Genomic DNA, 27520 nt, shown 5'->3' on the forward strand with positions numbered 1-27520 from the left:
AAAATACCATATTGGTGGATGAAGTTACAAAGCCACAGGCACTATTTATCAGTTGCCAGTAATCCCTGGCTTATTCTAGGGGATCCATCGTCTGAATGTCCCTCTTGTGATCACATTCAAAGAATTAGTTCTCTTTGCCAAATTGTCATAAATTCTGAGAATGACAGCTGGAACATCCTGGAATAGTTTACAGTGCTGATGAAAAAACCCATGAAACTAACCGTCTGATAAGTTACAGAGTTGGGAACTTTCTAAGTCTGGTGTCTCCGAATCTAACACCGAACAACAGGCCAGAATCAATAACACCATTTCAAATTAATCAAAAGAATTGTTTCCCAAAAGTTCTCGTCTAAAAGGCTATGAACCACTCAAATAAACATCTGCCAAGTCAACATCAGAATGTCAGCTAAAGGTTCGAAAATATTGTCATAAGTAATACATGTCCCTGCATTTATCCCTGAAAAACAAACTTTTGAAGAATTAAGAAGCTAAGATCTTATGAAATATTCATATCCTGACACGACAAGTAAATTGCCTTATTTTCTATAAGCTTTTGCAAATTTAAGACATAAAATATCACTCTAAATTGGAAATTATGTAAACACTGTGATAGAATGAAATAAAAGCTCATTTCAAAGTCACATAGGGTCTTGTTATTGCTATCAGTAAATTCTGCTGCGACTTTTTCCCCTGTTTTCCATACATATTAACTTGTAATGCTAACTCCCTGCAGCCCTTTATGTACTTTCTGATGTAGAGGCATATCATCCACTTATGCCTCTTAAGTCCCAATCACAAGAAAAGATAATCTACAAATATGAATATGTTGGTGGAATAAAAATGTGTCTTTGGCCATGAGATGAATTCATGAATATTACAAGCTTCTTGAGAAAAAAGATTAAGGAAAACACATTGAGAACAAATTATAGTCCTGCAAATTGTGTATTTGAATTCTTCCATTGTGTTATTGAATGATGCGCTGCCCTTGTGGTGGTCATCAGAGGGACATTCAATATAAATAAGAAACCTATTGACCCTGATGCTATGTTCATCAGGTGAGGTGGTCATCACATATTTCAAGTGCACCCTGTGATCATCTTCTGAAAACACTTGTGCTTCGACAGCATAGTTTCTTGCAGTGGTTATGACAAGCATTCCTCAATAGCTCTACCTTCCTCTTGTAACAGCTTCTTGCAGTTGTTATGACAAGCATTCCTCGATAGCTCTACCTTCCTCTTCTTGTAACAGTAACTTGCAGTTGTTATGACAAGTATTCCTCGATAGCTCTATCTTCCTCTTCTTGTAACAGTAACTTGCAGTTGTTATGACAAGTATTCCTCGATAGCTCTACCTTCCTCTTCTTGTAACAGTAACTTGCAGTTGTTATGACAAGTATTCCTCGATAGCTCTATCTTCCTCTTCTTGTAACAGTAACTTGCAGTTGTTATGACAAGTATTCCTCGATAGCTCTACCTTCCTCTTCTTGTAACAGTTTCTTGCAGTTATGACAAGTATTCCTCGATAACTCAACCCTCCTCTCGTAACACTCCTTCTTGTAAGTATTCCTTCCCTGAAAGGCTCCTTCTAGTGTTAATTAGTTTATTTGACTGTCAAATGGCCTTGTATGACCGAGACTCACTGATGAAGGGTTCCTCTTACCATACAAACAACATCGATTTAGTTTCTAAATAACATACTTATCAATGCAACGTTATCTACAAGGCCTAATCCCCATCTTCAGTTAATAATCCTCTCCCTCGAGTCCCCCTCCTTCTATAAGATCAAGTTCTCATTTCACTGGTATTATTTCTGCAGAACTATCAACTTTCAACTTCTCAGTCTCATTATCGCTTTTGACAGAGGGAAGCAGGTGAGACCATCCAATAGCTGGCACTAAGGGGTGCTGAGATCACTAGGAGGCATTAGGAGGTGCTCACATTGACAGAGGGAAGCAGGTGAGACCATCCTATAGCTGGCACTAAGGGGTGCTGAGATCGCTAGGAGGCATTAGGAGGTGCTCACATTGCATTCTGTTCTTTGGCCATTCCAGACAGAACTATCTTTATGTGGTGGCCCTCTTCCATGACGATTACATGGTAGCCTGTGTAGTGATATGGGAAGTGCAGAGGCGCACTACGACCTGAGTAGGGATACGGTGGCACAGACATGCAGACAAAGGCAGATGCTGTAGTCGCTCTGACTGCTACATCAACAGATACTTACTTAGCATTGAACCAAAATAGCAGCCTGACCTCATGTGCAAACTGGTGGCACAGGTGGGAGAGGGGTTGTATACGGTAAAATAACCCCCAGCTTAGGTACAGTGGGGTCTTGTAATGGAGGCATTGCTTATATAGATACATATTCTGATTCTCAGCCATTGGTTTGCCAACCACAAGTGCAAAGGTCATTTTGAAAATGTTTTTGAGGAATTGAACGTAAGTTTTCTTAAAGAAATATAAACATTTTTATCGGACTATCATTACCACCATCTCTGATCAACAACCAATCACCATGCGGTGTACATACCATACTGAGAATCATTAGGATCTTTAATAAATCTGAAAGGTCCAAACATTTTTTTAAGTGATAAAAGTTTATAAATCATGTCTGAGCTATCAAGACCAGCATGGCATACCAGCGGGGAGTCTCCCCAACCAATAGATCACAGTGCAGCTCAAGTCCAGCCAAATGGGCCTTGATACCATCCCCATCCATTTACATCTTATCGTCTTGAGTACTTGATTGTGGAGTGTTTCTATAGCAATGCAGTGCAGCTCCATGAGAGACAAGATGTTATTTGGGTGAAGTAACATGATCAGGCTCTCTCTCAAGCACACATTTTATTGGTCTCGGACATGCCACGGAATCAGCCCCTGTCATTACCAGCTGACCTCGGTCATCAGGACACCATAATAATGCCATTGCTTGGCCATTGCATTGCATTGCTCTTGAACAAACACTGTTGTCTTTAAGTAATGTCCTGATGGATCACTGACAACACTGTGGACCAGCATGTCCTCATGGATCACTGACAAGACTGTGGACCAGCATGTCCTGATGGATCACTGACAACACGGTGGACCAGCATGTCCTGATGGATCACTGACAACACGGTGGACCAGCTTGTCCTGATGGATCACTGACAAGACTGTGGACCAGCATGTCCTGATGGATCACTGACAACACTGTGGACCATCATGTCCTGATGGATCACTGACAACACGGTGGACCAGCATGTCCTGATGGATCACTGACAACACGGTGGACTAGCATGTCCTGATGGATCACTGACAACACTGTGGACCAGCATGTCCTGATGGATCACTGACAACTCTGAGGACCAGCTTGTCCTGATGGATCACATTTTCAAAATATTTAATATGGCTGCTTACCTTGTCCTGTAGGAACCATGGGTAGCTGGTTGGGTAGGGGTGTCTGGCACGTTACTCCTGTGTTCTTCCCAGTGTTCATCGTCTTGTTGGCGATCGTGATGATCGGGACAAAACGCATGTCATGGCTAAAGGCACACTCGTACTGACCAGGAAAATCTGGCAGGTTTTCTATGTGTAACTCCAGCTGAAAAGAAAACAGACAATGTTTAGCTTCAGACTGAGATTGGTTGAACTGTTGAAAAATATTTCAGTATTTTCACGGTCATTGTTTGTTTGTTTGTTTGTTTGTTGTCACTGTGATGCAGGTCATTCACAACTTTGGCAAAACCCACAAGCATGGCACCGACAAAACAAGGACTGGGTTTGAACCACTGAATTAACAGGGAATTAAGGCATGCAGCTCTGCAGGTGAACTCCAGCACCGTATACCACTGGGCCACCTGTGTCCAGCTTCAGTGAATGTGAATCATTTCATGATCGATTAATGAAAGCAGGATTGGATGAGGTAAACTTTAGTCAATCAGCTGTCAGAACCAAAACTCACATTCTACTCGCCCACACTAATCTAACTTGAACAGAATCCCCATATTTCACTGGACTAGCCCAAACTAATCTACTTGCATAACATGAACAGAATCCACATGTGAATCCCAGTCCTTGCTAAACATACAGATTTACAACACACAATGGAAGGTGCACATTGTTAAAGCAATTATTTGCGCATACGAATGACAAGATTTGAAAGTCATTATACAGCGTAAATTTTCTAAATCAAATGAATAAAATGTCACCGGCATTATGTCCTGCAACCATAATAATCACATGCCAAAAAGTGAGTTATTTTCCAAATCATCTGTATACAATGAAATATTAATCTAAAATCTCAAAACAAAAGACTTAATTGCCAAATTGTCTCCACTTATTCATAAAATGCCATGGGGCACATATTACAGTTAATAGCAATTATTTCTCATTATGTCAATTGTCAAATCAAAGTCTGAATTATTTTTCGAGATAAATTCCTGATTTTCATTGTTTGTTAAAACTGTCCATCATGTCATTATTAAATAATAGAGGTTTTCATCGGATACAATTCATAATCATGTCTCCAATCTTTTAATGAGTAATCCAGAGCCACAATACGGCTATTTGTTGTCAGCCAGGAGCTGTGTGGTGGTGCACTATGGTGACACAGTGGTTGGACCTGTAGCTGCAGCTGGGCATCGTGACAAGGACACACAACTAAACCTCACAACTCTCCACAAACACCAGTGTGACAAGGACACACAACTATACCTCACAACTATACCTCACAACTCTCCACAAACACCAGTGTGACAAGGACATAGACATACGTACATACACCAGTGTTCGAAATACCTGCCTGCCCGACCGTCCGAGACGGGTTGATTTCAACTCGGGCTGCCAGATTTTTAAATCCCCCTGTCCGACGGTCGGGTTATATTTCATATGTGAAACTATTCTAAATATTTCCCGAAGATAAGCATTAATTCACATGTAAAGATGAATGATAAAATGTAACCAAAAAGAAACCCTGTTAGCTTATCCTGAGAAACATATGATTATAGTGGGCAGGCAAGTATTTCAGCTAGCCAGTCCTGTGGTCTGGCTGAAATTTTTGGGAGTTTCATACCCTGCATACACACAACTAAACCTCACAACTCTCCACAAACACCAGTGTGACAAGGGCATATACATACATACATACACACAACTAAACCTCACAACTCTCCACAAACACCAGTGTGACAAGGACATAGACATACGTACATACACACAACTAAACCTCACAACTCTCCACAAACACCAGTGTGACAAGGACATAGACATACGTACATACACACAACTAAACCTCACAACTCTCCACAAACACCAGTGTGACAAGGACACACAACTAAACCTCACAACTCTCCACAAACACCAGTGTGACAAGGGCATAGACATACGTACATACACACAACTAAACCTCACAACTCTCCACAAACACCAGTGTGACAAGGACATAGACATACGTACATACACACAACTAAACCTCACAACTCTCCACAAACACCAGTGTGACAAGGACATATACATACGTACATACACACAACTAAACCTCACAACTCTCCACAAACACCAGTGTGACAAGGACATAGACATACGTACATACACACAACTAAACCTCACAACTCTCCACAAACACCAGTGTGACAAGGACATATACATACGTACATACACACAACTAAACCTCACAACTCTCCACAAACACCAGTGTGACAAGGACATAGACATACGTACATACACACAACTAAACCTCACAACTCTCCACAAACACCAGTGGGACAAATATATCCCACAATCTCTCCAGTTGACTCAATATACACAGGTCGAGTATGTTTTATGCCTACAGGCTTGCAGATAGGGACGTTTTCAAATGGTCCTTTTTTTACGCTGAGAAGAATTTGAACAATTCCTGAACTAAAATTCATCTGTAATTGTTTTGAAATTGTTCAGACAACCTATGACAGGGACTTGAACCGAAAAAAAAGAAAGTTTTATTTTGTCTTTTGGAAAAAAGAGCAAATATCTTTATTCAATTTCCTTTTTTATAATTGCATCTAACACTTCACACAAAAACAGAAAATAAACTATCACAAAAAGGGTTTGTATGTTAAGCCCGTTTTTTCAACCTATGTACATGAAGGCCGGCTAGGATAGTGACGAGCAAGTGTGCTGTCTTGAAACCAATTTCATGAAACATACCCAGGTGACTGGCAAATTAACACAGTGGAGGTGATCAGATTGCTCCCTATAGATTTGCTCTGGGTTTTATTCCCCATTGGAAAACTTGGTGAGAAGGAAATTCTTAGCATATGTTGCCATGATTGGTCAAACCCTGATACTCCACTCCCATGTACCTACACAGGTGTCAGGCACTGGAATGGTGAGTGGGGAGATGGTCTATTTCAGTTAAATCACATAATGTTAGCATCATGTTGGAGGAAATCCCAAAGTGATGCAGATCGTAGACGTCTAACACTTTGGTGATGCCCAAGTATCGGGATGGTGCTGACAAACCAAGAATCATAACCAAGTCCAATCAAGATCAAGATCAAGATCAAGATCAAGAGAGAGAGAGAGAGAGAGAGAGAGAGAGAGAGAGAGAGAGAGAGAGAGAGTCCATTGTAGTGCATTGAGAATATGTTTGGGTATGGATTAGATGTCATAAATATGCAGTATTATCATCATCATGGTGAGGGCAGTATCAACATCTTGCTACTCACAGTGTGTGTCTTGGATGAGTGGTCTTTCTGTATTTTCTCCGGGACAACCCGGGTAATGTTGGTACACTGCTGTCCGCTGTAGGGCAGCCATCGCATTGTCATCTCATAGGCCTTACACTCATCCTGGCGACTGCACCTGTAACAGAAGTCACACCATTTTACAACACCATCTATACATGACATCATCAATGTGACATCACAAAAAGCATCACGCTGATAACATTATTGTTGGCTTTTGGTCATCAACTTGAATTCATCATCACTGGTGTCATCATCATCATCATCATCATCACTGGTGTCATCATCATCATCATCATCATCATCATGCAGTCATCATCACTGGTGTCATTATCATGCAGTCATCATCATCATCATCATCAGTACAAAACAATAAGTTTTCTTTGTAAACAAAATCACATGTCAGGTCAACTTTCGCGTCAGCAAAATCATCCCCATTGTTGCCACAATCATCAAAAGAGGCACAATTGCAACTGCATTGCCAAACTAATTCATTGATGCCAATATCAAAATTGCTATAATATTCTTTAGTACCATTCTTTACCATGAAAATCATTGACTTCACCACAGCAGTCAGTGCAGAAACATCAACATCAACACACTCTTCCTCATCATCATCAATATCATCAAAGCAGCCACGTTTTTACATTTATAAACCACTGCCATCATCACCCAAATTGAAGTGTGGACCAATTATTCAACACAGTGGTAATGTTCTGATTTAGGGAAAAGCCCTGTGCTCAATGACTTCTATATCCACCCCATGAAGCATGACAAGAACCTTAGATGTATATTGATGATAAATGGCCATTAATGTATGGATTATTCCATCAACAGTCTCCTTTTACAAGGTAAACATCAGGAATAATTGTCCCTGATGTGACTTTGCGCTGGATACCAAGCTTTATTTGTTCTCCTTAATCACAAGAATGTGTTCACCAAACATATTTTCTGACTGATCGGATTGCTGATTTTTTAAATAATTATTCTCGTAACATATTTTTCTTGGCACTGAGAAGGTTACCAAACTGGTCAATAAACTGATGGAAAGAAATCAATTCAGGACCTAACTTACCATGGGCAACTTATTAACCATAACAGCAAAATCCAGCCTTTCATGACATCCAAGACAAAATGGACCCAATATTTGAATAAACTAGCCTCATTCTACCAAGATACAAAAACATGTTCACTATCATATTTCTATGTTGAAACTTTCATGACCTCACGCAGAAGGACCATTGTTTTGAATGATCTTACATATGAATGAAATATGGTGTCTCCATCTACAGTGATTAGTGAAAACAAGACATATATCCCTGATCCCGGTCCAACGCCTACATTGGTAAAAAGGTCTTCCTGCAAGCGTGGAGGGTTTGCCTTGATTAGCAGGAACCTGCCAGGGTGAAGCAGTTCATCTGAACATGTCCATTGATTGCCTCCCAGGTGCTTCATTAAACCCGTAACATCATATTTGCAGACTTTCTATCAGAAAATAAAGACTGATAAAATGGAATGAGTGCAGGATTTAATCAGCCTTTTTATTCGATTGGTGCAGTCAGCTAGGTGGAAATCACTGCATGGCAATCGATAGAACTGTACGCTAAGTGGATAATTGTCCCTAAGAAATAGTTAGACTTTTTTATTAAAGGAAAGATTTCGTACGACAAAGTCCGGTCTGTATGTTTTAAGTGCATGACAGGGGCACATCTTGGAACTGCTAAAAAAAAGGAACTATCGTCTGAACGAATTCCTTTCTGGAAAATCCATCACTAAGTCTGACAGGCACATTGGAATAATAGATTAGATCATGTATAAATATGATGAGTTTCTTTCATTTCTGTATGAATGATTTTGATGAAGTATAATAATTATTTAATCACATGTGATTAAAACTAACTGAATGTCTTTCTGATTTTACTTTGATGTACTGCTTCCGTTTTTTATCCACCTACATATGTCGGAGACTTGAGGATTGACAAAAAAATGGTTTTGATGGGAGAATTCATTTGAGAGGCAAATCATTATTGATTGACAGAGGTTTTAATTTCAAGTCATATTTATCGTTACTCATCCCTATAATTCTATTTGTCATGCCTCATTTCACCATCAAAACTAGTGAGAAATATAATGATATGTCAAAAGCTGAGAGAGAAAAAACCAACTGGGAATCAATAAAGAAAATTGATCCAAAAAAGGTAGTCTGAGCAATATGAAATTTTCGGTTCATATTATATACATAAACTGGATTTATGCATGTAGATTTGACATGTTAAACCATCAAGTTACATCCTCCATAAAAATATTTGTGATTTGTTGCTGAACCCGATGGGGTTAAAATTTCTATCATCTATCTTTCTTCTAAGAGAAAACAATGCATGATTTGTGGCTTCTTCAACAAAAGGTTAAGTCGGCTGCCGACTAGTCTCCGTAGTTTCACCATTGCTTACTGCCTCCGAAGCTTAAAGTATCCAATGCAGTCTCCCTCGCCGATAATGTATAACACATTTGCAACCGAGGGATTGCTACTATCGAGCCTGTGAAAAGTTAATGACCCTAATATTTATCCTTCAGGATGATGAAGACGTCTTCAAACTGTCCCTCCTGTGCAAAGATCGTATATCGTCACTGCAGTTGATACACAAACGTTACTTGTGAGGATCTCTAACAATCAATAAGGCGAAGACATTTAAAAACGTCTCTCCTCAGTATTTTACCCATAATGCTCCTCTACGAGACTGAATTCTGGTCCATGATGTTCAACAGATCCTGTTCACCAGATAGATTTAATGGCATTTTGCCTTCAAATACTTCATCGCATCCCTGTCATAAATTCTGCACTGATGTCAAAGAGATTTGCCATTGTCAAAAAGTGTAGATTTACTTCGGACCAATGCAACAGTTCTGGTCTCCAATCAATGAAGAGCCATTAGTGAGTTTTTTTAGTCTAGCACTGGCCATGTGGGGAGGGCTGCCAGGAGTGAGTTTCGGATGTCAATACACCTCAAGCTGTGCTGACTCTTCATGAATTAACGATGGACCTCTCAAGAAGCCTTCCCTCTCCACAAACACACCTGCACCTGGGGATTTCAGCAATAGCACACTTACTTCCTTGGTGAAAAATCACGGCACCGAAAATGTCAAAAGTCACTTTTTTTGTCCACTGAAATGTTTTGTTGATGTATAATTGATGAGGGCCTCTTCAGGGAAGGCCGGCACTTGTCAGGGAAGCACTGACTCTACATACTTACATTCACAAGTGTTGCTCAGATGACCAACATGGAAAACTCGGGGAGGACTTTGCAAGGTGTTGCCATCTTTCGTTTGGGGCAGTTGCAATTATCCAAGTGCCCTTCTCTTGCTAAATAAGCACACTAGGGAGAAAACTCTCCACATGTCTGATGTCCAGTTTGAATTATTTATACTAAGATTTATACTAATGTTAGAACTAAGACTACAGTGTACCTTCTGATGGGTGCCGATTCAAACAAGAGTCATCAGAAGATGATAAATCCACCCCGCCCCCACAGATTCGAAAGAACAAATCATCTGACTGTTACTTCAGTCCAACTTGATGAGAGAATTTTTCTCTAATCTGTTTGTCCGTATACAAGAGAAGTTATTGAGCTATCAAAACAATACCATGGAATTGGGATTCGAAACTTTGTATTGCACAGTTTTAAGACAGAGAACCAATAGTTTTCGAGATATGGTCAGGTCAAACACACCACTATGCACAAAGTCAAAGTCAAACTTGTTTCCATCAAAAAAAGTGGAAAAAAATCAAATTTTGAAAAATTCCTAAATAGCAAAAGGCACCACTTCAGCCTTAGGTTGATACATTATCAAGTTTGGATGAAAAGTCTTTCACAGTTTTCATCTTGTGCTCCAGAAACAACGCCTACACCCCCATTTTGAGAGACCAAGTCCAAATTGTTCCTTTGGAAATTGAGAAAAATGAAACTGCCAAAAATCTGCAAGTAGCAAAAGGCACCACTTCAGGATCTGCTTGATATATCTGCCAAGTTTTGTTGACAGATATTGAACGTTTCTTGAGTTGTGCTCCAGAAAAATAAACCACCACACCCCTTTGGTGACAATGTCCAAATTGTTTCCATGGAAATCACGTAAAATAAAAACGGCCAAAATCTGTAAATAGCAAAAGGAACCACTTCAGGATCTGTTTGATATATCTGATCGTTAATTCATGAAGAGTCAGCACAGCTTGAGGTGTATTGACATCCGAAACTCACTCCAGAAATGAAATCATTATGGACAGATGGATGGATGGACGGACGGACAGACATATGGGCAAGGCCTTGACTATATCCCCCCGTATTATATGCCAGGGTGTAAAAAAGTGACTGTATGATACATACAAGTACAAACTTTATAGCAATAATGTTTATTCTATTAACTGTTTTCATTTCCATAATGCCCTGGACATTAATACCTTCTCCAATGGAGGACACCGATAAGATGCCTTTGTCAGGGTTATAATCACATGATATATGACAGAGTACATGCTCTAGATCTAAACGTGTCGGAACAAACAATAATTGCAGCCAATCAGGCTGCTGCCGTTACAAGGGAAAGCTCTTTCGACCAACAAGAACGCTGAGGAATGAATATTGTCATTATACTTGACAAAAGCAGGTCAGAGATGAGGATCCCATCCTTCCACCTACACCAAACTGATGCAGATGACTCCCATCAGACACACACCATAAGTATAATTTGCTTTACATATATCAGTGTGCAGCTACACCAGAAATACTTTATGGGACAAACTGCCGATTGAAGAACTGTTACCTAAATGCACTTACTCGTCCAGTTGGGAATAACAACTTTGGTTCATTCGATTCCATTAAGGATGATTTCCTTAAAGAGTTTATTCCCATTTCATTTTTTTCCAGTTGATTTTAATCATCAATAAATATCCTTCTTGTATAATTTTATTTGTTTTACTTGGTGAATAATCATTTCATACAAGAGAAAGGATTATTGAGGCTATGGCGTTGTGTAAAAGAGAATCGTTTTAGATCCTATTTCCATAGGAAACTGCTCTACTATTATCTTAAGTGGTGTCTTCAAATGCGGCTTTGAACTATCCCAGCTTTGATGAAACTCAACCATGCTCTGATTAAACAAATGTCACATTGGAAACAGAGTACATTCGTGCAAAAAACTGGAATTCTCTTCTCAAAAGGAATACATTATACTCCACTTACTTTTTATAAATGATTTCTCAAATTCTGCAAACGTACTTCAAGAAAACAAGGGCAATTTCAAGTCTTTATTTGCATTTCATCCCAGAAACAAATACCAAATCTTGTAGAATTACATTTCTCCAAGGGAAGAGAAAATCATAATTATAGTGAAAATATAAACCACATCAATGAATTCAGCAGGTCTTTTCATATCAGCTGTGGTGATACTTTCAATGATTGGGTTGTATCCCTGATGACAGCTTAGCTGGACGCGAGGTGACGAAACCACACAAAAACATTTTCATCATGCTACTGTCCAATTACATAGCTCAGAGCTTCAATTAAAACTTCAAAAAGACGCCTACCGGTACCAAAACGTAAACTTTTTTCATAACCTGGCCATCTGACGGATGTATGATCAATCATGATTGATTGGCAATCATGGAACAAGTCAGCTTGGAAATTGACTGTGATTGGTCCAACGTAACCACAATTCTTTATGTGTGAAGTTTCTTGGAATAATTGTGTGTGTTTTTACAGCATATGGTAACAGTCCCACATACACTCTAAAGAAACACATGGGAGAGTTTTGGGATTTGGGGAAGTGTCAAAAGGTCCCCGTGGTAATTTCCAAACACTAACTTTTCACTTGGCTGATGTTATTGTAAGGCTGACACCAAGTTTATCTGCTACCATCACAAACGTTGCAAGTACTCAAGCTGAAATGCCTTCTGAGGCATACACAGTTAGATGTAATTCTTGATGAAAAAAGCAAAATCTTTTTGACATGGGCCCATCTAAAATTATGTTTGCATGACATTCCTATTTAAAAATGCTCTTTCATGAATTTCTCATAATAAGAGTCGGTTATGTGATATTGAACGCAGATAAAGAATTTGAATAATGTAATGAAAGCCAAACACTGTGACTTTATACGCATCAATCAAGAGTTACGTGTCACAACATTTGAAAGTAAGAAACCGATAGCTTTCTGCATTTGATAAATCTATCTCAGCTTCTATTGATGCCAACAGCCAAACTCTGTAATTGCAAAGAAATATTGTTTTTACATGTTACAAAAACATAATCATTTCTTAGAAATCAATATATAATATTATTTCTGTCTCATAAAACATTTAAAATTGTAAATTGGTGCAATGCTATCTTACATTTGCCAAACACAAATGAGCATTTTCCCAAGTAAAGCCTGTTTTATTGATATTAGAAACATTAATTAAATGATGGAATGGAAGTGAATGATGTTGGAATGAGGAAATAAGTTTCCAGAACCTACAAGCAGGGTGTTGCCTGTTCTCTCTCCTGCTAGTCACAATCTCTCCATCGGACATTTAACACTTGGGCTTGTTCACCTCACATGACATTTCAGTATTTACAACATTCACAGACATCAGCGTGATTCTTTAACACCAGTAGCATGGCATGCATTCCTGGTAATGGCTCCAACAGTCAGTGACAGTGAGCCAATGTTTTACACAGCAGGCTGCAATATAACAGCTCTATCATGGCCACCTGTAAATAATCAAGTCTGGATCAGACAGACTGGGCAAAGATCTGTACCATTCAATCTCCATTCTCCAGGATCTACACAATCAGCTAGATAGGAACATTGTCACCATTCACTCTCCATGATCTACACAATCAGCTAGATAGGAACATTGTCACCATTCACTCTCCAGTCTCCAGGATCTACACAATCAGCTAGATAGGAACATTGTCACCATTCACTCTCCAGTCTCCAGGATCTACACAATCAGCTAGATAGGAACATTGTCACCATTCACTCTCCAGTCTCCAGGATCTACACAATCAGCTAGATAGGAACATTGTCACCATTCAATCTCCATTCTCCAGGATCTACACAATCAGCTAGATAGGAACATTGTCACCATTCAATCTCCATTCTCCAGGATCTACACAATCAGCTAGATAGGAACATTGTCACCATTCACTCTCCAGTCTCCAGGATCTACACAATCAGCTAGATAGGAACATTGTCACCATTCACTCTCCAGTCTCCATGATCTACACAATCAGCTAGATAGGAACATTGTCACCATTCACTCTCCAGTCTCCAGGATCTACACAATCAGCTAGATAGGAACATTGTCACCATTCACTCTCCAGTCTCCAGGATCTACACAATCAGCTAGATAGGAACATTGTCACCATTCACTCTCCATTCTCCAGGATCTACACAATCAGCTAGATAGGAACATTGTCACCATTCACTCTCCAGTCTCCAGGATCTACACAATCAGCTAGATAGGAACATTGTCACCATTCACTCTCCATTCTCCAGGATCTACACAATCAGCTAGATAGGAACATTGTCACCATTCACTCTCCATTCTCCAGGGTCTACACAATCAGCTAGATAGGAACATTGTCACCATTCACTCTCCATTCTCCAGGATCTACACAATCAGCTAGATAGGAACATTGTCACCATTCACTCTCCATTCTCCAGGATCTACACAATCAGCTAGATAGGAACATTGTCACCATTCACTCTCCATTCTCCAGGATCTACACAATCAGCTAGATAGGAACATTGTCACCATTCACTCTCCAGTCTCCAGGATCTACACAATCAGCTAGATAGGAACATTGTCACCATTCACTCTACATTCTCCATGATCTACACAATCAGCTAGATAGGAACATTGTCACCATTCACTCTCCATTCTCCAGGATCTACACAATCAGCTAGATAGGAACATTGTCACCATTCACTCTCCATTCTCCAGGATCTACACAATCAGCTAGATAGGAACATTGTCACCATTCACTCTCCAGTCTCCAGGATCTACACAATCAGCTAGATAGGAACATTGTCACCATTCACTCTCCATTCTCCAGGATCTACACAATCAGCTAGATAGGAACATTGTCACCATTCACTCTCCATTCTCCAGGATCTACACAATCAGCTAGATAGGAACATTGTCACCATTCACTCTCCATTCTCCAGGATCTACACAATCAGCTAGATAGGAACATTGTCACCATTCACTCTCCAGTCTCCAGGATCTACACAATCAGCTAGATAGGAACATTGTCACCATTCACTCTCCATTCTCCAGGATCTACACAATCAGCTAGATAGGAACATTGTCACCATTCACTCTCCATTCTCCAGGATCTACACAATCAGCTAGATAGGAACATTGTCACCATTCACTCTCCATTCTCCAGGATCTACACAATCAGCTAGATAGGAACATTGTCACCATTCACTCTCCATTCTCCAGGATCTACACAATCAGCTAGATAGGAACATTGTCACCATTCACTCTACATTCTCCAGGATCTACACAATCAGCTAGATAGGAACATTGTCACCATTCACTCTCCATTCTCCAGGATCTACAAAATCAGCTAGATAGGAACATTGTCACCATTCACTCTCCATTCTCCAGGATCTACACAATGAGCCTGTAACCACCCAATCCCACCCAGCCCATTGCCCACCCAAGTCAGCTGTAGTGAACGTATGGTCTCTGCTGTTTGTATGGAGGTTTGTGTTGTAAGTTGTTTGGATATGTAATGATCCGGGGTAGAATAGGTCTTCAGCAACCCATGCTTGCTGTAAAAGGCGACTATGCTTGTCTTAAGATGTGACTAACAGGATCAGGTGGTCAGGCTCGCTGACTTGGTTGATGCATGTCATCGTGTCCCAATTCACTCACTCCACACACAGCTACCCCTGGACAGTGTACAATCAACAGCAAGAGTGTCTAATGAAGCTAGACAAAAGTTGCTGGTAAATATTTAATGTGCATCAACTGAAGATTTGTATCATTAGAAACAAAACAACTGCCTAGATGTTGAAATGAAGTAGTATGATAATTCTGACTCTCCTGAAATAATAGAACTGAACATAACGTGTTTTGATTATGGGTAATATTTAAGTCGGTGGTACTGTAAAATCACTGCACAGATAATTGCCGTAATTGATGGATTCCTTCTGACGAAATATCTCCAACTCGGAGTCACATTTGGCACAAAAGACGCAGATACTCGGGCATGAGTGATGGATGAGTTAGGGCAAATAACATGACATTCTCGTACAGATCACTTCGAGATGGGTCTCAGAAAAAAAATGTATTCCTCGAATGAGGTCTATACACGCTGTATTACCCATTTTATTACCATGCATTTACTCGATGTGTCATACGCAAAACTTCCTCTAAGTAAATATGAGTCAGAACGAAACTCTAAAATTACCACAGTCGGCAAAGTAGACCTGTTGATCAAGTCCGTTGGTCACGGGATCGGCGATATTGTATGCCATGAAATGTTGATTCATGAGGCATACATGAAATATAGATTCCCCACATCACTTCTCAATTGGTGCCGAATTTCAAACATGTACGGGGCCCTCAAAAGCATTTGCCAGTAATCATTTAAGTCTTTATAGACAGAGGGGCAGAGGTGCAGGCAAAATTGATCAAAATTCATGAATCATGTTCGATGATTGATGCCAAAATGAAGAAAAACGACATAAACAATCATAATTACATCAGTGGTGAATTATTTGCAATAAGCCATGAGATTTACGATATTCAGCCCAACAGGCTGACAATGTAGCCAGTGTCGTCCCTCTCACTGTCAAATGGATTAATTAACAAGCATTCATCTTGCCCGTGGCTATCAGGAGTCATTAGCAGTGTTTGCATATTTCGTAATCAAAGATACTTCATCTATCATTACCAATGACGACCGAGTGAAAAAACTCGGAACACGTAAATCATCGAAGAATGAAATGATCGCAACAAGTACCGCAAGTGGTCATTTGTCCGGGCTGGCACAGACAACAAAACCCGCTAATGCAGCATTCTTGTTACGAGAAACACAACCCTATCAACAGATGTGCCAATAATCTAGTTAGGGCGTCAGGAAAAGATCGTTTCATCCCTAATCATGAAAATTAGACAAATATTGTCACTGCACCCTTCTCATTGGCGTGGTGAAAGAAAGAGAACAATTTCTTTGAATCATACCATTCATCATGTCCTTAGCGCCACTTAAACATTTTTCTTCGGAACTCAAGCCCCTAAGATATTGCCATAAGGGAGTTTTACCTGAATTAATCATTCGGGAAACGGACAACGACTTCACTTATCCAGCAAAGTAGAATACAAAACTTTGACAAATATGAGGATTATCATGTTAATTCAAACACCACAAAAAAGGTTTTAAGACATAAATTACATTATGAAAGTTGAATTCCATGTTTTTCACTGGATTTAATTTTACACTGTCACTCAACCTAACGAAACCTAAAATCTTGGCAACTTTCTTTTCTATTATCTTTTTTAATGGTTAAAATTACTTTTTTACTTTCGAAGATGAATGAATCTACTGACAAAACTTAAAAAGTTGCAATGTAGGATTATGTTTTGGAATCTTTTTCCCATAAAGAAGTTTTTAAGTACCACAACATCCATCACTTCACCCTAGACGATCGGTTGACTTAGCATATTTTGTTCACCTGATTTATGTATTTATTTATCCTCATTCATAATATTCCATTGGATCGACACTTACCAAATGTACAAACCCAAAATGGTGAACCCTGGAACTTTAGCAGAACTAAAAAATATAGTCTTGGACACCAATCTTTCTCATTTGCAACATTTCTAATTCAAATGTGATAGGAGTTTATCATTTCAGAATGTTTTTTCATGAACTGGGACCAAAAAACTTGGCACTTGCAGAAATAAATATTAATTCCGGGGACAAATTTACAACTTCATGCATCATCGATGTTGGACACATCTGTACAGCCCTGATTAAAACTTTGTGCAGTACATGAATAAACTAAACATGAGTCGCACGTTTCTCGTGTACAGTACACCATGTTTATAACGAACACGCTTATAACAAACTGACTTAAATAACAAACTGTTTGTTTTGGTCTGTATATATGCTGTATATTTGTTTATAACAAACTACGGTTATTACGAACTTAAAATAGTTGTCCTTTTGCATTTTGTAGTTTACTGTACATCCACATTTCCTGTGCTTGCTTACATTCCTTACTTTTACAGGCAGTCAGCATGTTCAGGGCAAGAGCATGATCATAACATGCTGAGAAATGGTCTTCAAATGCACAAGCCTGCAAGTCATTCAAGGTCAGATGCTCTTAACAGCTCCACCAATCAGGCGATGGCATGGTGGCACAGTTCCAGTGATCAGGTCATGGCATGCTAGAGGGGCAGATCCTGGGATCAGGTCATGGCATGGTGGCACAGTTCCAGTGATCAGGTCATGGCATGGTGGCACAGTTCCAGTGATCAGGTCATGGCATGGTGGCACAGTTCCAGTGATCAGGTCATGGCATGCATAGTGGGGCAGATCCTGGGATCAGGTCATGGCATGGTTGAAAGGTTCCAGTGATCAGGTTATGGCATGCATAGTGGGGCAGATCCTCGGATCAGGTCATGGCATGGTGGCACAGCTCCAGTGATCAGGTCATGGCATGCATAGTGGGGCAGATCCTCTGATCAGCTGAAGACCAATTCTCTACCCAGATTTTCAAGGTTCAGATTCAGACAGAGCACTGAAGAACTAGAGGCACACCAACAGTTGCCTTGAGTAACAGAGCACTGACGAATTAGAGGCACACCAACAGTTGCCTTGACTAACAGAGCACTGAAGAACTAGAGGCACACCAACAGTTGCCTTGACTAACAGAGCACTGAAGAACTAGAGGCATGGCATATCAACAGTTACCTTGACTAACAGCACTGACGAACTAGAGACACACCAACAGTTGCCTTGACTAACAGAGCACTGAAGAACTAGAAGCACACCAACAGTTGCCTTGACTAACAGAGCACTGAAGAACTAGAGGCACACAAACAGTTGCCTTGACTAACAGAGCACTGAAGAACTAGAGGCACATCAACAGTTGTCTTGACTAACAGAGCACTGAAGAACTAGAGGCATATCAACAGTTGCCTTGACTAACAGAGCACTGAAGAACTAGAGGCATATCAACAGTTGCCTTGACTAACAGAGCACTGAAGAACTAGAGGCATATCAACAGTTGTCTTGACTAACAGAGCACTGAAGAACTAGAGGCACATCAACAGTTGCCTTGACTAACAGCACTGACGAACTAGAGACACATCAACAGTTGCCTTGACTAACAGAGCACTGAAGAACTAGAGGCACATCAACAGTTGCCTTGACTAACAGCACTGAAGAACTAGAGACACACCAACAGTTGCCTTGATTAACAGAGCACTGAAGAACTAGAGGCATATCAACAGTTGCCTTGACTAACAGCACTGAAGAACTAGAGGCATATCAACAGTTGCCTTGACTAACAGAGCACTGAAGAACTAGAGGCACACCAACAGTTGCCTTGACTAACAGAGCACTGAAGAACTAGAGGCACACCAACAGTTGCCTTGACTAACAGAGCACTGAAGAACTAGAGGCACACCAACAGTTGCCTTGACTAACAGAGCACTGAAGAACTAGAGGCACATCAACAGTTGCCTTGACTAACAGCACTGAAGAACTAGAGGCATATCAACAGTTGCCTTGACTAACAGCACTGATGAACTAGAGACACATCAACAGTTGCCTTGACTAACAGCACTGAAGAACTAGAGGCACATCAACAGTTGCCTTGACTAACAGCACTGAAGAACTAGAGGCATATCAACAGTTGCCTTGAGTAACAGCACTGAAGAACTAGAGGCACACCAACAGTTGCCTTGATTAACAGCACTGACGAACTAGAGACACATCAACAGTTGTCTTGACTAACAGCACTGACGAACTAGAGACACATCAACAGTTGCCTTGACTAACAGCACTGAAGAACTAGAGGCACACCAACAGTTGCCTTGACTAACAGAGCATTGAAGAACTAGAGGCACATCAACAGTTGTCTTGACTAACAGCACTGACGAACTAGAGACACATCAACAGTTGCCTTGACTAACAGCACTGAAGAACTAGAGGCACACCAACAGTTGCCTTGACTAACAGAGCACTGAAGAACTAGAGGCACACCAACAGTTGCCTTGATTAACAGCACTGAAGAACTAGAGGCACATCAACAGTTACCTTGACTAACAGAGCACTGAAGAACTAGAGGCACATCAACAGTTGCCTTGACTAACAGAGCATTGAAGAACTAGAGGCACATCAACAGTTGCCTTGACTAACAGCACTGATGAACTAGAGACACACCAACAGTTGCCTTGATTAACAGAGCACTGACGAACTAGAGGCACACCAACAGTTGCCTTGATTAACAGCACTGAAGAACTAGAGGCACATCAACAGTTACCTTGACTAACAGAGCACTGAAGAACTAGAGGCACATCAACAGTTGCCTTGACTAACAGAGCATTGAAGAACTAGAGGCACATCAACAGTTGCCTTGACCAACAGCACTGATGAACTAGAGACACACCAACAGTTGCCTTGATTAACAGAGCACTGACGAACTAGAGGCACACCAACAGTTGCCTTGACTAACAGAGCACTGAAGAACTAGAGACACATCAACAGTTGCCTTGACTAACAGCACTGAAGAACTAGAGGCACACCAACAGTTGCCTTGACTAACAGAGCATTGAAGAACTAGAGGCACATCAACAGTTGTCTTGACTAACAGCACTGACGAACTAGAGACACATCAACAGTTGCCTTGACTAACAGCACTGAAGAACTAGAGGCACACCAACAGTTGCCTTGACTAACAGAGCACTGAAGAACTAGAGGCACACCAACAGTTGCCTTGATTAACAGCACTGAAGAACTAGAGGCACATCAACAGTTACCTTGACTAACAGAGCACTGAAGAACTAGAGGCACATCAACAGTTGCCTTGACTAACAGAGCATTGAAGAACTAGAGGCACATCAACAGTTGCCTTGACTAACAGCACTGACGAACTAGAGACACACCAACAGTTGCCTTGATTAACAGAGCACTGAAGAACTAGAGGCACATCAACAGTTGCCTTGACTAACAGCACTGACGAACAAGAGACACGCCAACAGTTGCCTTGACTAACAGAACACTGAAGAACTAGAGGCACATCAACAGTTACCTTGACTAACAGAACAATGAAGAACAAGAGACACATCAACAGTTGCCTTGACTAACAGAGCACTGAAGAACAAGAGACACATCAACAGTTACCTTGACTAACAGAGCACTGACGAAGCACAAAGAAATGTCATACCTATCATAATGTAACAAACCTTTGACAAAATATGAACTGCATAATATAACAATGAAAGAGTTCTGTGTTTAAACTGTCTGAAAATCATTTACTGACAAATTGCAAAATAAATGAATTTTTAACCAGACTTCTTTTCCACACCAACAGCATTATGAGCAATTGCCTGTAACATCCCACTGGCGACATCAAGGAAATTTTCAACAGAATTATTTGAAACATTGACAAAATATGAGTGTTGTTTCTACAAACCTGTGATAATAGAAGCATCTGCACATCAGAAAAAGTCAGATTCAAATTGAAGCTACTGGTGTTTTCATCACCACGAGGTTTCAGCGGTGTACTGTGAAGAAACTGCTAAATAGGATTCCCTTGTGTTCAAAGGAAATATATTCCCTGTCTCGCTATTGTCATTCATAACTTACTTCAAACCTTGCAAATCATAGCAAGACAAGACATCCCTTGAGGTACATGGCATAAAATAGTGTTCTGTCTTCCAGAGGAATCTGCAAGAAATGTACATCATTTTGCATACATACATTCTTATGTCCGTCATCAATCAGTTTACAACCATATACCAAAGACAAATGTCATCTGTAAGACAGGTCTTCACAAATAATCCCAAATGGTTCCTCTAGAAACACTGTATTATCATCCTGTCACATCTCCCTTCAGCCCTTCACGTATCCCCTTCTACCATCACGTATCACCCTTCAGCCCATCACGTATCCCCTTCTACCATCATGTATCCCCTTCTACCATCACATATCCCCCTTCTACCATCACATATCCCCCTTCTACCATCAGATATCCCCATTCTACCATCACATATCACCCTTCAGCCATCACATATCCCCCTTCTACCATCAGATATCCCCCTTCTACCATCATGTATCCCCTTCTACCATCACGTATCCCCCTTCTACCATCACATATCCCCCTTCTACCATCACGTATCACTCTTCTACCATCATGTATCCCCCTTCTACCATCATGTATCCCCCTTCTACCATCATGTATCCCCTTCTACCATCACGTATCACTCTTCAGCCATGACATATCCCTTCTACCCTCATATATCCCCCTTCTACCATCACGTATCCCCCTTCTACCATCACATATAACCCTTCTACCATCACAAATTATTCAGCCATCACATATCCCCCTTCTGTCAACATGTATCCCCCTTCTACCATCACATATCCCCCTTCTACCATCACATATCCCCCTTCTACCATCACGTATCCCCCTTCTACCATCATGTATCCCCCTTCTACCATCATGTATCCCCCTTCTACCATCATGTATCCACCATCAGAGGAATCTGCAAGAAATGTACATCATTTTGCATACATACATTCTTATGTCCGTCATCAATCAGTTTACAACCATATACCAAAGACAAATGTCATCTGTAAGACAGGTCTTCACAAATAATCCCAAATGGTTCCTCTAGAAACACTGTATTATCATCCTGTCACATCTCCCTTCAGCCCTTCACGTATCCCCTTCTACCATCACGTATCACCCTTCAGCCCATCACGTATCCCCTTCTACCATCATGTATCCCCTTCTACCATCACATATCCCCCTTCTACCATCACATATCCCCCTTCTACCATCAGATATCCCCATTCTACCATCACATATCACCCTTCAGCCATCACATATCCCCCTTCTACCATCAGATATCCCCCTTCTACCATCATGTATCCCCTTCTACCATCACGTATCCCCCTTCTACCATCACATATCCCCCTTCTACCATCACGTATCACTCTTCTACCATCATGTATCCCCTTCTACCATCATGTATCCCCCTTCTACCATCATGTATCCCCTTCTACCATCACGTATCACTCTTCAGCCATGACATATCCCTTCTACCCTCATATATCCCCCTTCTACCATCACGTATCCCCCTTCTACCATCACATATAACCCTTCTACCATCACAAATTATTCAGCCATCACATATCCCCCTTCTGTCAACATGTATCCCCCTTCTACCATCACATATCCCCCTTCTACCATCACATATCCCCCTTCTACCATCACGTATCCCCCTTCTACCATCATGTATCCCCCTTCTACCATCATGTATCCCCCTTCTACCATCATGTATCCACTTCTACCATCATGTATCCCCTTCTACCATCACGTATCACCCTTCAGCCATGACATATCCCCCTTCTACCATCATATATCCCCCTTCTACCATCACGTATCACCCTTCAGCCATGACATATCCCCTTCTACCATCATGTATCCCCTTCTACCATCACTTATCACCCTTCTACTATCACGTATCCCCCTTCTACCATCATGTATCCCCTTCTACCATCACGTATCACCCTTCAGCCATGACATATTCCCCTTCTACCATCACATATCCCCTTCTACCATCACGTATCACCCTTCAGCCATGACATATCCCCTTCTACCATCACTTATCACCCTTCTACCATCACGTATCCCCTTCTACCATCACATATCTCCTTCTACCATCACGTATCCCCCTTCTACCATCACATATCCCCTTCTACCATCACAAATCACCCTTCAGCCATCACATATCCACCTTCTACCATTATGTATCACCCTTCAGCCATCACATATCCTGGGCCTTTAGCCATCACATATCCCCTTCTACCATCACGTATCCCCCTTCTACCATCACGTATCCCCTTCTACCATCATATATCCCCCGTCTACCATTATGTATCCCCCTTCTACCATCACATATCCCCCTTCTACCATCACATATCCCCCTTCTACCATCGCATTTCCCCTTCTACCATCATATATCCCCTTCTACTATCACATATCCCCTTCTACCATCATATATCCACCTTCTACCATCACATATCCCCCTTCTACAATCACATATCCCCTTCTACTATCACGTATCCCCTTCTACCATCACATATCCCCTTCTACCATCACATATCCCCCTTCTACAATCACATATCCACCTTCTACCATTATGTATCACCCTTCAGCCATTACATATCAGCCATCACGTATCCTGGGTCTTTAGCCATCACGTATCCCCTTCTACCATCACGTATCCCCTTCTACCATCACGTATCCCCCTTCTACCATCACATGTCCCCTTCTACCATCACATGTCCCCTTCTACCATCACATGTCCTAGACCACACCAGTGTTCATCAAGATGAGCTAGAAGTGTTGCACAAATGTCACAACCGATAGGAAGAAACTAAACACTCCATCAATACACTATATACCACGACATAAGCATGATAGGACCATACATCTTGTACTAGGTTTTTTCCATCAAATATTCCACTCATCTTGGAAGCTGTTTTCCTGCTATCAGCACCCTTTACAACTGGCGGATAGTTTCTATGGCTACCGTATTGACACAAGTTTAGAATATCTCCATAAACAAAAAAGAATGCCCCAAAAAACTCTGATAATGCTTTTACAAGCTGCTCAAGATATAAAGCAACATTGGAACCAGCTGGAAAATAGTGGTATTTCCCTTACAACTGGGGTGATTTCCTTTGTAAGTGGAACCCAGTTGGGTAATGGGTGTTGGAACCCCAAGTGCCACCTACTTCCCCTACAACTGATTCTGTTTCCTCTGAAACCGGAGCTGTCCATGATACATAACAATCACAGATGACAATCGTTTTGTCCACTCATTCCAATATGCTGCTGTCAATCACGACAAACAGTATTTTTTCTCTGTGCATGGTGTTATCTTCTAGCTGATCATATCAACCTGTTCAAAATCAGAGGATGTGGCTCTGTCGCCCATGCTGATATAATCATTGACTGTTTGCTAATCTCAATTACATCGTGTTCCTATTTTTGTAAGAGCATCAAAGAAATACCACAGAGTCGGCAACACTAAATAATTGCCTCATTAGAAAAAGAAACATTGCCATGTACAAATATCATTTCATAACTCATTTTTTAACTGTTTATACAGGGCAAGCTTGTAGTCTTTGTTTGTTTGTTGTTTAACACCACACTCAGCAATATTTCAGCTATGTGACGGTGGTCTGTACATAATCGAGTCTGGACCAGACAATCCAGTGATGGACGCCATGAGCAATTGGTATACGATGATATGCATCTACCAAGTAAGTGAGTCTGACCACCACATCCTGGTAATTGCCTCTTTCCACAAGCATAGGCGCCTTTTACGGCAAGCATAGGTTGCTGAAGACCAATTCTACCCCAGGTCTTCATGGGTCTTAAGGTTGTAGTCATGTCAGGTCATTGCAGACAAGATAAAAACAATTCCTTCAAAAATTCAACATTGAAGCTGAAATAATTCAAACAATAACAGTACTCTATTTCGTGAATGATTGAATAAACAAACAACACCCAATTTAAATGTTTCTTCCAATTTCAACCCCCCAAAATACCAAAATGCCTAAATGTCCACAAGCAGGCTATGCTTGAATGTTTGTTTGTTGTTTAATGCCACACTCAGCAATATTCCAGCTATATGACGGCGGTCTGTAAACAATCAAGTCTGGACCAGACAATCCAGTGATTGACATTGTGAGCATCGATCAACGCAATTGGGATATGATGACATGCATCATCCAAGTCAGCAAGCCTGACCAACCAATCCCATTAGTCGCCTCTTACAACAAGCACGGTTTGCTGAAGATCGACCTATTCTAACCCGGATCTTCATGGGTCTATGCTTGAGTGAATGGGTGACAGGAGAATGATTGTCGGCAGTTCCATGTGAAGTACTCATTTTTATGTGCCTCTTGGTTAAAACAATGTAACTTGTATAAGAACACCACAACACAAGCAGGTCCACGACCTAGCTGTATATTCCTGATGAGGGATTAACAGGTCTTATACCACCCATGCACTACACGAGTGTTATCTAACATTGCATGAGTGTCAGTCATAAACAGTGCTACAGGAAATTAACTGTCCTGCTTTCTTGGTCAATATTTGCTTGTCTTCTCTGATTGTATTGATTAAACTAAAGCAAAACACTCCTCCTTTGAAGCTCAGTCATTAGGCTGCTATAGGGAGTAGGCAGGAATTAGATATATGGAAGATTACACCAAAGTAGGCCAACATTCATTTTTACACTTCTCTTAATGGAGACTGAAATTCAAAGAAGTCATGCTCTGCAGGCATCATGGCTTTGTTGTCACCTTGCAATAAACGAAGCTGTTATATCATGGTTTAGTTGTCACCTTGCAACAAACGAAGCTGTTATATCATGGTTTAGTTGTCACCTTGCAATAAACAAAGCTGTGAGATCATGGTTTAGTTGTCACCTTGCAATAAACGAAGCTGTGACATCATGGTTTAGTTGTCACCTTGCAATAAACGAAGCTGTGAGATCATGGTTTAGTTGTCACCTTGCAACAAACGCAGCTGTTATATCATGGTTTAGTTGTCACCTTGCAATAAACAAAGCTGTTATATCATGGTTTAGTTGTCACCTTGCAATAAACGAACCTGTTATATCATGGTTTAGTTGTCACCTTGCAATAAACGAAGCTGTGAGATCATGGTTTAGCTGTCACCTTGCAATAAACGAAGCTGTGAGATCATGGTTTAGCTGTCACCTTGCAATAAACGAAGCTGTTATATCATGGTTTAGCTGTCACCTTGCAATAAACGAAGCTGTTATATCATGGTTTAGTTGTCACCTTGCAATAAACGAAGCTGTTATATCATGGTTTAGCTGTCACCTTGCAATAAACGAAGCTGTTATATCATGGTTTAGCTGTCACCTTGCAATAAACGAAGCTGTTATATCATGGTTTAGCTGTCACCTTGCAATAAACGAAGCTGTTATATCATGGTTTAGTTGTCACCTTGCAATAAACGAAGCTGTTATATCATGGTTTAGCTGTCACCTTGCAACAAACATTTCCCTTTCTAAGTTCCTCTTGATAAAACCACGGTCTTTACCCGAGGGAATAAGACAAACTATTCAGAGACAACAACTTCAGAAGCCCCACCTCTATGACCTACTTCTGTCACAAAAATGACTTCCAGTTTCAAACTTAACCAAGTGACAAACATTCTGCAGTCCTCAAGCTAAACTACCTGAGGCAAATGGCTGTTATTTTAGTATTCACTCAACTCAAAAATCTCTTCAGTGTTTTTCATCCATGTTTAAGTCAAGAGGATCTCCCCATATGCGTTAATATGCCAGCTGACGGCGTTGTTTTGATTACAATTAGGTTCCATGTGATGCCGAAGGACTGCAGAAATCAAATCCTTTTTTCCTGAATGCATCGCATGCAAGAATACCAAGCATTTCCCCAACATGTACCAAATATCTGTGAATGTCCTCCCATCCCGGCTGTTAATAACATGACAAAGAAATAGGATACAGCCCATTACACAGCC

At 40.7% G+C, this 27520-nt stretch overlaps 1 protein-coding gene across 8 annotated transcripts in view; it reads right to left on the bottom strand.

The window, feature by feature from the left end:
* Positions 1 to 27520, bottom strand: part of LOC124119250 (plexin-A2-like) — a 233609-nt gene that overhangs the window by 76262 nt on the left and 129827 nt on the right. For all 8 annotated transcript variants that reach the window (XM_048396991.1, XM_048396990.1, XM_048396985.1 and 5 more), the window contains 2 exons: positions 6683 to 6818; positions 3396 to 3579 (listed from right to left, as the gene is read on the bottom strand). In XM_048396991.1, the coding sequence (XP_048252948.1) occupies positions 3396 to 3579; positions 6683 to 6818 (320 nt within the window). The remainder of the gene's footprint in view (positions 1 to 3395; positions 3580 to 6682; positions 6819 to 27520) is intronic.

This window comes from Haliotis rufescens, unplaced genomic scaffold (genome assembly GCF_023055435.1).
Source record: "Haliotis rufescens isolate VD_foot unplaced genomic scaffold, xgHalRufe1.0.p SCAF_16, whole genome shotgun sequence".
NCBI classification, from domain to species: Eukaryota; Metazoa; Mollusca; class Gastropoda; order Lepetellida; family Haliotidae; genus Haliotis; species Haliotis rufescens.